Below are 17,077 nucleotides of genomic sequence, written 5' to 3'. Positions count from 1 at the left end.
CCGTAAACGCTTCAGCGGAATTTAGAGATACTAAACTCACCTTTGGATATGACCTCAATCCAAGTTTATCATGAAACCGAAAACCTGGTTCTTGCAACCGTAGTTTATGATAAGCCAAACATTGTAAAGATAAAAGGAACAACCTTCAATCCAGAACTTATTGCAAAGATTAACGGGAAGAATATACTAAACTGTAGCCACTGTGCTATTTATAGACCCATCAATATACAAGCAAGTGCACAGGAATTTTATTTACCGTTGTCATCGCCTCCAAACTGGGTAGAATTACCATTCCAGAATGTGTTTTTGTCACCAAACCGACTCTCATCATCATGTTTCAGAGTGTGGATGTTGCTCCCAAAGCGGGATGAAGCTGGCTTCCTACCTCTGTTATTAGTTGTGGTAGTTATAGGAGTTTGGAATGGCTCACGCACTGTCTGATTATTTTGAGGTGTGGGGTTTGGACCTACACGTCAAAGGCAATAAAGTGAGACACAGTAGTATTTTATCCCAGGTATAAGCAAAACCAAATTAACAAGGCACAACGTGACAGTCAACACATGAATATATCAGCATCTTATCCAATAGCCAAAAATTTATGCAAGGGGTTCAAAAGAATTTAGAATGTTGAATCTAAAATTTGAACATGTGACCTAAAGCAACTGTTGAGCCCCTTTGCCACTTCACTGGAGTTCCCTATTATGTCAAGGGGATTCAACACTTCGTATATAGCCTAAAACCTTTTTTTTTTTCCCCAAAAAGGTAACAATATAGCCAAAAATTTTTGTTCACTTTATTTGCACAATATAATTTTTCAACAAAGGAGGTTTAGTTTCCTCCTAACTAGTTGCGCCCCTTATATTATCCATTTATAAGCAGAATATATTTAATAGCATGAAATAATAAAGCTCCCAAAAACTCAGTTTGAGACACCTGATAGTGGAACTCGAAAAGCTCAGTTACACATTATTATAATTTATCGGTAAAAGCTCCTGTAAAGTAAGATACTAGCAAATGGAGAAGCAATTACACCTGAGTCAAAAGTCGCGCACAAAATCGGGAAAGGTTGTTTTCACATAATTATAGAAAGTGCAAGTGATACAATTTGCTGAACGTATCCTTGATTTTTAATTCTCTAGCAGTGAATTAAACAGAGGTCGAAAATAAAGGATCAGGAATTACCATATTGCCATATGCTATTTTGAGAATCCTGAGCAGTGTTTGATGTGTTAGAATTTCCACCCAGATAAGATAGAGGATTTACATACGAAAAGAATCTTCTGATCATAGCAAAATAGCCTTCATCGCCTCCACTCGCTGAATGGCTAATCTCAGCAGAACTGTTTTGACCATGCAAAGATGTAATATTCACTTTGTTACGAGGAACGATTATCAGTGCTTGCCTATTGTGTAAACCCAAGTCTGACAATGTTCTACTTAGATCTGTTGACATGTTTCAAGACCGAAAAGATATCTATCAGGTATAACAGTAATGTAATTAACGAAGTATTGTATTAATAGCAGCAAAGAACCACGAAGAACTATGTTTGATAGCGGTACTTGGATCATATGCTGAAATCCAACAAAACCTGGTAAAGGTTCCAAAGAAGATGCTAAGTAAGCATGTGGAATGTATACGTTTCAAACTAATTGTTACAGATATATAATATGTTTGGAAATCAATCGAGACTTCACTCCAGACTAGTTGAGGCTGGCTATAAGAATTTGAACTCACACTATTGGATAAAAAGCATCTCATATGTAATCCATGCTAGAGCAATTACAGGTGGCAAATGAGATTATTTGTAGCCAAACAACAAAATTATTCGGTAAAACCACATCTTCTGACACATTTCCTAACTGCTTTAAACCAACATTTTTTTTTGGTAACTACTTTAAACCAACGTTTAGAAATCCTTAAGAATGTATGTTAACCAAAGGAAAAGGTCTGCTAGATATTAAAAGTGGAACATTCCAGTACCAGCAACTAGGTGTGTCAAGTTGCCTGCTTGCATTCCCTTGTCTTGGGGCAGCTATGGAGGATGTATTGCCACCCAAAACATGGACATAAAGGATATGGATTGTAACAAGAAAGACAATATGAATATTCTATTATACCTTCATCACCAAAAACCTTGCGAGGATAAGGAACTGCTAGATCGTAAGAACCAAGGCTGCTCGTTTGGTTTTTATCAATGTAGTGCTTGACCATCCTTAAGGTATCCATAACGAGGGACTTCACTTGTAAACTTGAACCATCAGGTAATCTAATGTTTAAATAAACATTGTGAAATGTATTAGACGAAGCATCTGAAAGATCAGCTTTATCAGCAGCTGTATCTTCAACTAAATTTATCTCGGGACCTTTCATTGCTTTATTGTCAATCTCTCCGGAAGCTTCCTCATTAGGTTCCAATTGTTGATCACACAAACCAGGATTCTCTTTTGACATTGAACATTCATCTTTAGTCTTGGTTGAATCTACCTCTGCAAGATCAAGTGGCTTTTCTGCTATTGTGATCGCAGCAGTAGACTCATTGAATTCACCAATTCTAGATTCAAAAGCATCTGCTGATCCATGAGAAGCCATGTCAATCACCGAGGAATCTATCTCCTGCAAAGTAGTTAAATTAAAATATTACACTGGACCATAGTGAACAAAGGTCTGTATGTCAGTAAATGGGATTTACTGTAGCAGCATGTCCACGGCCCTCTCCCTCTACTATTTGAGAGTTATTAGACGGTGTAGCCGTTGGAGATTGTATCTGTGTCCCCGCCTGAGCTTGTGAAATTTGAGCACTTGAAGAGCTTCCTACTTCAGATGTTACAGAAGAAGCTTGAGATACAAGCTCTTTCTTTGAAGCAAGTGCAGCAGTCAAGAAAGTAGCGGTTGTCTCCTGCAGTTAACATAAATAATTGATATAAAGAACCAAGGTGAAATTAAAACAATTCATGGACCAACACAAAACTAAGTGGAGCAGCCCAAAATCATGAAGTGGGTAACGTAGTATACCTCGAGTATGAAGGAAATAGAGTGCTTCCTAACATAGTAAACAGCAAATCCATGAGCTTAAACCCAAATCTGAACGGATTATTTCCGCCTCAAATTGAATATATTATGCTAAACAAGGTTTATGAAGTAATGACTAGTTTGTCCCTGAAAATTTTTGGTAAACATCTAGAGATGCGTAGTGTGAGTGACGGGTTGGGTTAGAGAGAGAAGGTCCGCTTTCTCTCTAAAAATCCGACCACCCGAAATTCAATTCTACAAACAACGTCACCACATTTTCCTCAAATACTCTTAACTGCATACCCAACATTATCTCTTCCTCTTCCAGTTATTCCAATAAAGATCCTCGACATCTCAAACAAGTAGGTTGACTCAAAAAGATTTCGACTGTGTACATCTCTATGCTAAGCGAGTTCTGGGATGACAAAAGAAATTTGAGTTGATCTGGGATGAGGTGGATGTTGTTGCGGAGGGGGAGCGGGGAGATCTGGGGAATCCTCGGTATTTTATGGAGACTTAATATCACTAGACATACAATGAAAAGAAGCAGCAACAAAAGAATCTTCAGAGCAGTGAAAGAACTTTCAGATTTCATTGAACATTTAGAGCTAGTAGAGTATAGAATCCCCTCTGGATGGCGCAAGAAATGCCTACCCCTTTTAAAGGAACAAATTTTCTCTATGGATTGAAATGTAATTTTCTACTTAATCCAACGCAAATCACGATTCTAGCAATTGCTCACATTCAAAATGCAGAGTCTAGTGGTCTAAAAAGTCTAAAAGAACTGCTCAAAACAAGCGATCCCCTGCAATTTGCTCAGCATAAAGCTAGTAGTCTCCCTAGTAAAACTATCCATTACGACCATTGGGAATCAAAATCATATCTCCAACACCGGAATAAAATTCCATGGAAAACACGACTATGACATCAGATACCTGAACATGAAGACTTAACCACGCCTTCTCAAGACTAGATGCAAGATTATCAGCAGAAACAAAGCCCCCTGAAAATTAGATACATAATTAAGAAACCAGAAAGAGATACAAGTTACAACAACTCAGTTACATCTCAAACAACTAACCATACCATGTTGCCAAAGTTGAACACCATTGTATCCGATAGCTGTAATACAAGGGACGGCCTTCTGTGGATCTATGTAGTTCAATGTAAGGATATATCTACGTGAAAAGTGCAAATCGGCAAGATGACATTGACAACAAGATTTCCCAGTTTTAAGACTCATCAACCAAGAAAGAATGGCTGTGAAAACATTCCCATCGCAGACCTCTGACAACTGAACTCCTCATACTAAAGCAGGCTTTCCATTTATTAAGAGAGGAACATTTCTAATAAATACTAATAATTAAGAGGATAAAGACATGTTGAAGTACTTTCACTTTGGAAACTTTGCATGCTTTAACATTTTTTCTACTTTTCCCCGAGTCTTTGCCCCTTGGAATACTGAAAGTCCAATTAAAGAAGATAAACTAGGCCCTGGACACTACAAATCATTCAACATGGGACACAGATGCATTTGAATATAAATCCAAAAATAAGGTCAATAGAGATGTCCATTGTGCCCAGTTACAGGAAAAACTTCTCATTTATGCACCTCCTTAATTGGAAATCGTTGCTCTTTCCCCAGTTCACTTTCAAGCCTGAGAAGGCTCAACGATAAACAAAATCATACTGATGAAACTTATCAGTTCCACCTGAGGTTCACAAAATATTATTGTGTCATCTGCATAAAGCAGATGACAAATTTCCTTAACCCGCCCCCCACTTCCTCCAATTTGGAAGCCTTTAATACACCTGCTTCTTTTAGTATTTGATAAACAGATTGTGTTTGGTCAATTTTTCCAAAAGTGCTAAAGTTCATTTCACAATTAGTGTTAATTAAATAGAAAAATGATGTTTAATATTTTTGACTTTGATTAATTAATTAAGTTTTCATTTTTAATATAAATTTAAAACATAAAATAAAAAAATATATTAAGGTTTCTAATCAATACAAATACAAACATAGCTAAACCAAAAAGGGAAAAGAAGAGGGTTGTATCTATGTTTGAGAGATATCTGTTAAATTAATGAGAGATAGTTTACTAAATATAAATTTTTGGTAAGGATAATTGCCTTGAAAAAACTAAGTTTCTGCTTCTGCTTCATGGAAGATTAGAAATTTGTAGCTTCCCCAACTAATATTTTTGTTGTTGCTCAAAAGCACTTTTTGTTTTTGGCCAAACAACTCAGATCTCTGAAAAAAAAAAGTATTTCTCTTAAAAAAAAGTGCTTTTAACTTCCCAAAAGCTTGGCCAAACAAGCTATAGGTATCAAATTCGGAGGCTCTTTAACTTTCACTCTCGCCCATTTCAGGTGATTCTTGAGAAAGGTTTCCTCCTCCGATTCAAGACATCTGCCATATTTCTTTCCTCTCAAATTTCACCTCTCCTTTAGTGAAGTGGCAGACCCAGTAATCGAATCCAGACCCAATCTTGGGTAAATGTTATTGAAATCAAGGTTGCCTTTTCTCCATCTCTAGTCACCTCCTACTACTTGCTCTGCTTCTTTCCTAGGTAGAAACACAAAAAGGGACTGAAAACCCGCATCTCAAACACTTGGACCCCAAATGACTTTACCCACCTGCTCTGAGCCCATTTGCAAACATCAGGACATGTCAGTACCTCAAAATTTTTTCCTTCAAACCTCTTGTCTATGGAGCGACTTAAGATCATTTGTGGATGGCAAAGGATCTCCTTTGATAATGACTCTATTATCTCCATGCTTTGCAAGACAAATATACAACCCCTTTGGGACCATTTGGAACTCTTCCCCACTTCCGAAAAATGTCTTAGATAGCTTTGGGAGATATCCTTCTAGAACGATCTTGTTGCTTTTGCTGGTACAACAACAGACCCATGTAATCCCACAAGTGGGGTCTGGGGAGGGAAGGATGTACGCGGACCTTACCCCTACCTTTGTGGGGCAAAGAGCCTATTTCCGATAGACCCTCGGCTCAAAAAAAGTGTAATCAAAGCAGATGCCGGTAAATCTACCAATCTTGTTCACCAAATAAATCTATCCAACATTATAAAAAGTTGCGGCAGGATGATGAATGTTCTGTTACCTCGGATAGTAATGCTACTGATCAATTAGTTTTCTGTGCACAGACATACAAGGACCTGTGTTGTCTTAACCTCCAACTTCTGATAATGTTACCATGTCCTTCAGAGCTCACTTCAGCACCATTCATACCAGATTCCTGGCTCTTTAATGTTTTCTGCGACTGTGACATCAAAAAGATTAATACCTATAATACTCCATACGTCCCAATTTATGTGGTATAGTTTGACTAGGCACAGAGTTTAAGAAAGAAAGGTAGACTTTAAAGGGGAAGTTTTAAGTTAAATTATTTCTAAATATAGAAATGTATCACTTTTTGGGACAGAATAAAAAGGAAAGTATATCATATAAATTGGGACAGAGGAGTAAAGTAGATCTTCCTTTCCATTAATGCATATCTAAGTTTTTTTATCCTTTTTTTTTTTTTTTTTTTTTTTTGAAAGTGCAAATTTCATATCTAAGTTTTTAACAAATCAAAATGTATGATTGATACAAGAAACCAGTCCGTATTGACTTTGATCCGACTATCCCTGGAAACTCACCGGCAGGATGATGAATGTTCTTCTGTTAGAGAGAAGGGAGACCCTTGCACCAATTATTTCAGTTTGTAATTGTTACACAATTATTCTAGACTTGCCCCAAAGACAGTTTTAGTTTTCCTTCCTTTTAGATACATTTTGTCTATCAACTCATCCAACCATCACCTCTGCTTGAAGTTTCTTTAACAAACTCCATTTAAACAATTTCAGCTAGAAAACCTCCATAAAATCAGGTCTTAGAATTCCTTGTTTATGTTATCCAGCACGAGCTCCATGATGCTCCTAGAAGAAAAAGATCCCCACCCTCACAAACTACGTGTAATTAACAGCCAAATAAAATAAAACTCCCCTGCAAGAACAGAGAGAGGGATGTGTAGAAAAACAAAAGAAATAAGACGAGGAATAGAGTATTTCCAGGTTTAAGAAGGGAGGGGGAAGAAACTTGCTACAGGGTAAAGGATACACAAGGCTGAGAAGTTTCTGGCATCAATACTTCCTTCTAGGATGTGCAACAAAATGCAGTACTTTGAAACAGAATCAGCAACCTGAGCAATTAGAAGAAAGATGAGAAAGTGAACTCACTATCGAAGGGCCAAAAGTACCAAACCTAATAACATTCTAGGAAGCATAAAGATAAGCCTACCCTTGGGTCCAGCCAAGTTGACGTTTCCAATTGGTTTGATTCCATATTGTCACCTAAGACAAAATTTTTGAAAGAACTACGATTAGGATGACTAGTCGAAAGATACTTGCATTTCCTAAGCATCAAAGTCATCTCTCATATACCCAATCCCCCTCCCTAAAGAACCAAGAAAAAAGGGTAAAGTAAGAAATACAGAAATATTTGCAGAAACATATGCTGAAGAAATCATATAATTATTCTTTTAAAAAGCTCCATATATCATAGGTATGAAAGAGAAAATGAAACAATTCACCAGAATTCACTAAGTCAGAAAATGGAACCAGCAACCAGACCAGTGTTGTAAAAGGCACTGGCCTCGTCGCCTATGGCGAGAGGCGTGGCGATAGTATATCGCCTTTTAGGTTTGAGGCGATGGCAAATCAGAAAGGCGAGAAAGGCGTTGCCTTTTTATTTTCAAAGAAACAGAATACAATTTAAGTCATATATCGGGACCAAAGCTATGGTTTTTACATACGCCCTTCTTCTGTTTTTTGGTACACTTCTTCTTCAGTTCCTTCTTTTCAGTCCTTCTATTTTCCTCTTCTTTCTTCTTCTTTTTTTTTTTTTTTTCCTCCTCTGCTTTGGGAAAGGCTTCTTCTTCAGATTCTTTTTTTTTTTTTTTCCTTCTTCTTCTTCTTTTTCTTCAGTTCTTGTATGCGACTTCTTTCCTCTGTTTTTTCTCTCTTCTGCACAGTTTTTTCTCTGTCCTCTGTTTTTTCTCTTCAATTTTTCGGCCCAGTTCTTTCTGTTCAATAATAGATAATTTTTTAATTGAAATATTTGCTAATAAGTTATTGCTATTGAGATTTTGATTATTTATACATGCAATTTAATATTTTAATTTTTTGTTATTTATTGGCGCCGCACTTCAAAAAAGGCGAGCGCCTTGCCCGCTCGCCTCGAAAAAAGGCGAGGCAGGCCCTTGTCGCCTTTTGTCGCCACGCACTGTCCAAAACACTGAACCAGACCGTTTTGTTATCCTTAAGAATGTTGCTACGTAATGCAATCTCATTGGGGAATTGTGGAATAATAAATAATCAGAAAATGATTTTAGAATTTTCTCTTACAGTAAGCAATTCTGTTCAAAGAGATTACACTTGATGGAATATACAGCCTCCAACAAGTGACTACTCATATTTCATCATGTGTTGTTTTCTAATAATTTGTATTTCATTGCATTAACTGTTTAAGCAGAGGTTTATTATGTAAAACTGCATACCAAATATGATTATTTCAAAATTAAGCAAAGGCTTCAGTCATGTCTGTAAAGGGTAACTAAAGCAGCCTATCCCATCTGCATTTCTTCTATCCTTCTACCAACATGGAATATATATGATACATATCCATGGTGACATACTTCCATTACAGGACTTGGATGAAGCTTTGAAAGCTAAGGAGATCAAGATAAGGTTGATGAGCTTCAATGAGAGATAAAGAAGGTGCTTATCGTGGAAGCAGAGCCCAAGAATGAGCCCATGAATTGTGAAGAAGAGTGAGCTAAGCGCTACATGTATTTCATGCTAGTTCAAGATGCTGAACAACAAAGTTTGATTTTGGAAAAACACCATCATTATGGGAATGTACACGTGGTGAAAAATTACGTCAATCCATTGAAATATGGTATGCTACAAGTGAATATTTGCGACAAGAAATGAATCCTAATTTTAGGATGACTGACCCTTTTAATCCAGTTCATATAATGTCTTTCTCGGGAGCTAGAGGAAATGCATCTCAGGTACATCAATTAGAAGGTATGAGAGGATTAATGTTCAAGTCCAAGCCCAAGCCCAAGAGGAGGAACATTGGGGCCCACATGGAGCCCAAAAGAGCTGAAAATCAAGCCCAAACGGGACTGAATTGCACCTGCAAATCAAGCCCAAATGGGGCTTAATTACACATGAAAATCAAGCCCAAATGGGGCTGCACCACACGTGAGTATCATGCCAAAGGGGCTGGAGACACATGTCCAAATTGGATGAAATTTTGGTTCCAAAAGTGTCACTTTTTCCTAACTTTTTGTTACTTAGTTTTGGGAAGAAGAGTGGCATTAATTTTCACTTGTTTTTCTAGTTTAAAGTTTTCTAGTTAGGTTTTACAATTTATTATTTCCATATAAGTAGACTTGAATCCCATGCTACTTGGGATAGGGTTGCACGATTTTTTCCCCATATACAGGGGTGGATTTTGTTCTTTTTTTACACAACAACATTATCATCAATATTATAGAGAGTTCTTTTCTGGACACCTTTGTGTATTAGCTACTTGGAATTTTATCTTACAACCTTACAAGAACGATTTCTTTTAAGAGGTAAGATTAATTTTGTGCTTGATATCTATGGTTCTTACTCGAATTAACTGAATAGTAGTTATTCGATTAAGGATCTAGATCACTTTCATCTAAGTTCTTTAATTCAATATGCTAGTAAACATGATTAGCCTTAATCCACTTATCAGGTCTACTACAATCAATTAGGGTTATTGATGATAGGCTAGGAACATGGTTTTTTAAAGCTATATTTCTCATCTATATTGACTATATTTTAATTCTAATTGAGCTATAATGTAGTATTTTGTACTCATTACGTGTGTTTCTTGTGTAGGACTTAATTCCGAGCAAACAAGTATGTTTGGTGCTAAAAATTGTGGTTATGGGACTTCGAAGTCTGAGTAGAAGTTCAACGAACAAATCGGAATTTAATTCGGAGTTCGAGAACCTAAAAGAACATTATTAAAAGAGACGCTCAAGGCCAGAGATTGACCTACGACAGCGTAAGGAACAATTGTGCACATGATTTTCTGGAAAAGAGTGCCTCAATAGGCAACAAATATACCCAACTATTTTGAGGTAGGACACTAGCATGTTATAAGCAAAGCAGTGGCTAAGGAAGGGTCATGCATTTTTGTTTCAGTTGGAAAAAGAAGGAAGAGTACGTTTGTTTTTCCTATGTGCCAAGTCGTGTACCAGGACATGGTCACAGCTTGGCAAGCAATTCTTGTTTTGACCAATGCAACCCCACTGTGCCTCATTAAGGGTATTTTTGTCCGGATCTATTTTTGGAGGGTTTTAAATACCTAAAACACACATTTTTGAATGCATCTTTTGAACGGCTACATCTTGGGAGAAGGCTTAGAGTTTGAGAGAAGACTTGGCTACTTATATTGTTGTTTGAGTGCAATTCTTTTCAGTAATCGTAAGAGCTTTCTTGAAGTGTTCTTGAATCAAGATAGGAGGATATTCGAGAAAAGTTTTCCTACTATTAAATTCATTCGCTAGTTCTAGCATATGTTCTTGAATTTAAATTAGTCTGTTCTTGAATTTAAATTAGTCTATTCTTGAATACATTTGATTCATTCGAAAGAAGAGTTGAATATTGCAGGTAGACTAATCGTTCGTTGAAATCGAAAGAGTCAACGAACCTCAGGAAAAGAACCTTGAACGATTATTAATCCTAAATATTTCTTTTGCACCAGTCTTGTCATTCGCCCTTAATTCTCCTATTGATAGTAACCTTTGATCAATTTCCATGTTTTCATTATTCTTTTAATTCAATAGTAAATTTGTTACTCGTGGTTTACACCACAGAAACTCTAAAGATTTGATTTCCTCAATAATACTGAGCAAGACTTTGTTTGATTTATTAGTAACACCAATCCCTGTGGAGACGATCTTAAACTATACTATTTTTGACTAGCGAAGCGCTTCAGGAAATTATATTGTGATTTGCGCTCGTCAATTATTAGCCATAATGTTTGAGATTTGGGGACTTATTTCTCGAATTTCACCTATCTTATTTTTCTAGTCTTTAATCTTTGTATCATTCGCTTCTGCGTTATTTTCTTGTTTTTCGTTCAAGTAACCCGATTCTTATCACATATTGTCAAACGCTTCCCTTTTGGGTTGAGTGGGAGAATATGCTTCCCCAGAGTCTAACCACTCAGCCATTACTCTTAAGTCCAGCTGAGCTACGTGGGAAATTACTGCCATTCTATGTCATCAACCTCGGCACAACATCACCCAAATCTATCCTAGATCAGGCTCTTTTAGGACACATTAATGGAAATCATAGCATAAATAAATTGCACAGAATTGGAAACTATTTACCTGAAACAAAAACTACAAAAAGCTTCTTCTGCTGCTTGGCTTTAGTGATGGCTTCTATAATAGAACCATTGAACACAAGAGAAGATAGAAGTTGCTCCATCTATTATAAGAGGAAAATATAAACTTCAGCATTACTATATGATGATAGATCCAGCTTCAGCGTGATGAACAAAGATCAAGATTCTAACCGAGAATAAGGAACAAAAAAAAAAAAAAAATATGACTTTGACCTTTGTCTCTACCTCACAGTACAATTGATGAAGTTCTATTGAGTACGGAAACGTAGCCAAGAGTTATGTTGCTCTAACTCTTCACTTTTGTTGCCGCACCCGTGTTGACACGGCATGGGTGTGGGATCCGTACCCGATTTGGTCAACCAATTTTGGGTACTCTGACCAAAATCGAGGGAGAAATTCCGAACAGATTCAATGAGTTATGTAACCAAAACAAGAGCTATGGTAAAATTGAAGAAAATAGAATACCTTGTATATTTAAATTTCTATGTCACTCCTTTTACTTTTATCTCCTTCCGCGGTTCTCCTCTTGATCAATATTTTCTTCTCAAGTATTCCACATAATATCTCATAATTTAGGTTTTGTAACTCTATTTTTAGATATTTGAATTACTTTTAGCCGAATCTCCGCACCCGTATCCATACCTGGATCTGTATCCCCGGATCTAAAATTTAGATCACGAAGGATCCGACCTCTAGATCCGATACGACCTTAAAATCACAAAGGATCCGACCTCTAGATCCACACCTGTATCGGATCTAGAGGTCGGATCCTTCATGATCTAAATTTTAAGATCCGGGGATGCGGACCCAGGTATGGATACGGGTGTAGGGATTCGCCTAAAAGTAATTCAAATATCTAAAAATAGAGTTATAAAACCTAAATTCTGAGATATTATGTAGAAAACTTGAGGAGAAAATATTGATCAAGAGGAGAATCTCGGAAGGAGATAAAGGACAAGGAGTGACATTACAAGGTATTCCATTTTCTTATATTTCACCTTAGCTTTTGCTTTGATTACAGAAATAATTGAATTTGTCCAGAATTTCTCTGTCGATTTTGGTCAAAGTACCCAAAACTGGTTGACCAAATCGGATACGGATCCCATACCCACAGTCATACCCACGTCATGTAGACACTGGTGCGGCACCGAAAGTGAAGAGTCCGAGTAACTTAATATGTAGTCTATATAACAGATGGAAAAGAAGAGTCCATATGGGTTTTGATAATGTGACAATTTAAGCTAAATTTGGGAATCGAAAAAAAAAAAAAAAAAACTACTAATCTCTAGGCTTGCGTGTGAATGGAAAAAACCTATAGGTTATTAGCCCGACAACTTTACTTCCTTTCAGGTCTTCTCCAAGAGTGCATATGCTTTTTTTTTTAACCTCTTCTGATCCATGTATAATGTACTATACTTTAATATTCTATTTCTTGATATCTCAAAGAGTTCTAAAAATATTGGTAAACACGAGCTGAAAAGCCTGTTGTGTTGTGCTTTAGAAACATTACAACATGTATATTGAAGCTGCAAAAAGTTATCAATTTCTTGATTAAGCACCGGGTGTCCGAGTCTCTTTGAGCCCCGACTAATCCCGGGGGTGCACAGGCCCTCGGCAAGGAGTTTCCCGCAAGTGCACCACGGGTAATTCAGGGTTTCCCCAATCCGATGGCCCTCAGAAATTGTTTGCACCCAGCGGGTTTCGAACTTGAGACCTTGAAAGGGAGCACCCCAAGGCTTTAGAAAAAGTTATCAATTTCTAGACTCAACCTCTATTATTTTAACTTTTTTATTATTTTTCCTCTAATTTTAATTATTTTTGATAGGTACTTTTTTTTTAGATTATTTATTGCATAATCAAATATATCAACCAGAAAGTATGAATACGGTTACTAAAAGACTTGATTTTGATGCAAATGAATATTCTGTTTATAGTATGATGTGAACATTTCTCGTAGTAATTGCCTCAGCGGGAAGAAGTTTTAAAATTAAAGTTGATAATATCTTACTCCCTCCTTTTCATTTTACTTAGCCTCTAAACTAAAAATAATTTTTTCTTTTTTACTTTTCCATTTTAGCAAATCAAGAGAGTTCTATTACTGTTTTCCCTTACTACCCTTAGTATTAAATAACTACATAAAGTACTAGTACTCAAATTTAGAGTTTCAAAGCATCATTCATAAGGTTCGTTTAGTAAAATACACCCCTAATAAAATTTTCTTAAGGGACATGCCAAGTAAATATGGGTCAAGTAAAATGAAACGGAGGGAGTACATTAGATCAACTTTGTTCCAAAAGAGATTAAACGGGCTGACTATATTATCAATCGAAAAAAATTATTTCAAGAAATCCATAAAAAAAGGGTTAAAAACTTTGCATATCAAAACCCTCAGGGGTTGGCCTGGTGGCAATTGACTTGAGCCTTGGGGTGCTCCCTTTCAAGGTCTCAAGTTCGAAACCCGCTGGGTGCCAACAATTTCTGAGGGCCATCGGACTGGGGAAACCTTGAATTACCCGTGGTGCACTTGCGGGAAACTCCTTGCCGAGGGCCTGTGCACCCCCGGGATTAGTCGGGGCTCAAAGAGACTCGGACACCCGGTGCTTAATCAAAACTTTGCATATCAAACTATGTATAATATTTCTTCTTCAAAAGAGTTCAAAGCCTCTCTTTAAAGTTTGCTTTAGGCCATTAAAGTTGTTGAGCCGCCCCTGGTATCGAGTTGATATGGTTCGGTGGGTTTTAGAAGCTTATTTCCTCTCAAATGTTTCATTGAATCCCAAAAGAGAAGAATCAACTCCTTATATCCCAAATTTGGGTCACTTTGACATTTCTAGAATGTCAACTTAAACTTCAAATTTTTTCTTTAAAACTTCTGCTTCACCGGTGAACAGTGAACTGGCATGATCCTTGGGCAATATTCTACGACAGCAGGCAAATTGTACCATTAATATGGAACATAGATATTTCTAGTCACCCAAAAAAAGTGCTCCTCCCTCTATCTAACTCGCCGAGAACTTCTTCCTTTTCCTCCTCCTCTTGTCTCTCCTCACACCTCTCTCGTTCCTGTTAGTTTTCCGACAATTCCATACTAAGCCGAAATCTTAGCCTATTAGTTCAGTGGAGCTGATGGGAGAAAGAGTTCTCGGGTTTAAATTCCATTCCAGTATAGTGCACTTGTCCTTTTTTACTACTTAGACATGCATCCAGCAAAGGAATGAATTTTTCCTACGCCGACTTCTTTTATTGAGAGAAACCCTTTGTTGACGATAAAAGCAATGATCCAGGCTGGGTTGTATAAGCGGTAATTTATGTCAGTCCTAATCCAAACTTATACCTCGTGAAGCGTGTGATCACATATAGTCCTATGCCCCTACTTGCAGAAAGGAAGACTAAGTTGTAAACACCTCGACAAAAAATGACCAAATCATACCTTTTATTCTTTTGTAGGTAAAAAAGATGACTTGCAGAGTCCAATACTCACACCCTATAGATACACAATCAAACTACACTTGCAGAGTCCAAACTTGACACAATGTTCAATTCCAACTGACTCAAATACAGAGACCAGTGGATCGAAAGAAGACATGTATATGTTACTTCAATAAAGTGTAGGAAACAAGCATTACGCCCACTTTTCTATTTAGGGATTTCCACCAGCTTTCATGAGTCTCAACAATTCAAATACAACTTTGATGTAATGTTTTCTCCCATCCAAGTAACGTTCTCTGTTAGTAATTAGTATATATAACATAAATAAGAGAAATTTAAGATCATTAGAGGATTTCAATTTCTACGGGGTGGAGGGTCCATCAAACAATATGAAAATACAAAGAAAAAATAAAAGGGATTTAGGGTTTGTGTTCAGGTAAACTTACAACTTGATTGCGCCCCTTGGTTTCCTCGAAACAAAATCAATCGGAATTGAATTGCCAACTCTTAAATTGTCCACCAATTTATCCTTTTATTAGTTCCACATTAAGCACGTGCATTGACCATATATTTTACATTTTATTTGGAATTTGAAGGTAGAGTTGTATTGGATTTACGTTAAGCACGTGCTACTTACGTTTTACAAAGGTCTACTATAATAGAATTTTTGACCCAAGTAAGTTATTATTTAAGCCAATTCTCCAAAATAATACATTTTTTTGAAAGTTAACAGAAATAGCATAAACGTATTCCTGAAAGAACGTATTTGGTATTATTTTATTCAAAAATTTCAACAGACAAAAAAGTCACGGGTTAACGGCGTTAAAATATAATTAGTTATCGACATAGAACGTATTATGACTAATACGTATCGACAAAGAATGAATTTAGAAATTCCAGGTACAAACAATCTTTCTATGAAATCTGACATTGATTGATCCTAAAGTCGTAACCCGCAGTTACGACTTCAGCATAAAACGTTTCTCTTGAAACTAGGCACACGCACTTGAATCTTGTAGAGAATCCTGCAAATTGGGAATCCTTCGGACTGATTTGACTATAAAATATTATCTATAGTTACGTTTTACTTATAAAACGTGACACACAATAACGAAAAACATGCTAAAGTCCATCTTCCTCATACTTTTCTAACAGAATCTTTAACCATCTGATTGTTGAGGCCTTTGGTCAAAAATTCTGTTTCTAAATCAGATGGTCAAGTACCATGAACTCCCTCAATGGTCAACTGAAATTAAAAGATAGGGTCCACATTTATATTAAAAAGAAAAAAAATGAATAGGGAATCAAGAAAGGATTGAACGTGAAATAACAAAACTAACTGCGGCCCACACTTATATTTATATTTTTTATATTTATACTTTATACTATTATAGAAGAGGGATAAATTTTTAGGGTATTTAGGTAATTACTCCAAATAAGTTGATTGTTGTGCATGTTTTATTAGTTTTTGACTGTGCTGACTTTTTAGCCCTTTGATATAGCCGCATTGATTTCAAGTGGGGTCATTTATTATTATAACTATGACCGACAACTTTTTCCAATTAAATTGTCCATTGCTCATATAATCATATTTATGAACTTGTTCATAGCTTAAATTTGTTTTCGCTGTACGTATACATTATTGCCTCCTCCCGGTCATATTATTGGATATTTTTAATTTTTAGATTTAGTCCAAAATATATAATCATTTATATCATAAAAAAAAGTAATAATTATTTTCTTAAAATTATTTTTTTCAAAGGGTATGTTCAACCTAAAAACACAGTCTCTGGGAAATAATTCTGATTTTCGAGGGACTTAAATTCCCATTTCATCATTCGTTCCATGTACTAATGACGCGTAGTGCTTTTATTTTCATTTTTTAGAGCATAAGTTTGTTAGATTCAATTGTTTTGACATTAAATTATGATTATTATTCTTTTTCTAAATAAATAGCATACTGCTATAATTAGAGATTCTTTTATTTTGGAATTACATACTCTGAAACTAACAACGAATTAGTATCGATGACCTAGATGTTCCTTCTGACCTTAATAAAATGAAGTTGGATCTCAAGAGTTCTAGCAAATAATTGTGTGTCATGACAAATATTCTTTTTGAAACAGGCTATTATCACAATATATCAAAACTAAATTAAGAAATTCTTAACATTCGTTC

The 17,077-nt window shown here is 36.2% G+C and overlaps 1 protein-coding gene and 1 long non-coding RNA gene across 3 annotated transcripts in view; one reads left to right on the top strand and one right to left on the bottom strand.

Annotated features, from left to right (window-relative positions):
* Nucleotides 1-14,081, top strand: part of LOC132050323 (uncharacterized) — a 91,663-nt gene extending 77,582 nt beyond the window's left edge. Inside the window, exon 2 of the long non-coding RNA XR_009413447.1 lies at nt 13,863-14,081. This is a non-coding gene — a long non-coding RNA (uncharacterized LOC132050323). The remainder of the gene's footprint in view (nt 1-13,862) is intronic.
* Nucleotides 21-15,510, bottom strand: LOC132049010 (plant UBX domain-containing protein 11). 2 transcript variants are annotated; one of them, XM_059440040.1, is made up of 10 exons: nt 15,346-15,510; nt 11,454-11,553; nt 7,313-7,365; nt 7,133-7,214; nt 4,097-4,162; nt 3,946-4,013; nt 2,691-2,897; nt 2,119-2,614; nt 1,183-1,443; nt 21-466 (listed from the first exon to the last, which is right to left on the bottom strand). In XM_059440040.1, the coding sequence occupies exons 2-10, from the start codon at nt 11,551-11,553 to the stop codon at nt 249-251; spliced, it is 1,551 nt and encodes a 516-aa protein (XP_059296023.1). In that variant the 5' UTR covers nt 15,346-15,510; the 3' UTR covers nt 21-248. The 2 variants fall into 2 exon arrangements, with proteins under 2 accessions (XP_059296023.1, XP_059296776.1); XM_059440793.1 differs by lacking the exon at nt 15,346-15,510 and adding an exon at nt 7,823-8,096.
* Nucleotides 15,511-17,077: the final 1,567 nt, after the last annotated feature.

The sequence above is a fragment of the Lycium ferocissimum genome, chromosome 1 (assembly GCF_029784015.1).
Source record: "Lycium ferocissimum isolate CSIRO_LF1 chromosome 1, AGI_CSIRO_Lferr_CH_V1, whole genome shotgun sequence".
NCBI lineage: Eukaryota > Viridiplantae > Streptophyta > Magnoliopsida > Solanales > Solanaceae > Lycium > Lycium ferocissimum.
Note: the sequence above shows the minus strand (reverse complement) of the source record. Positions and strands in the feature narration are given on the sequence as shown.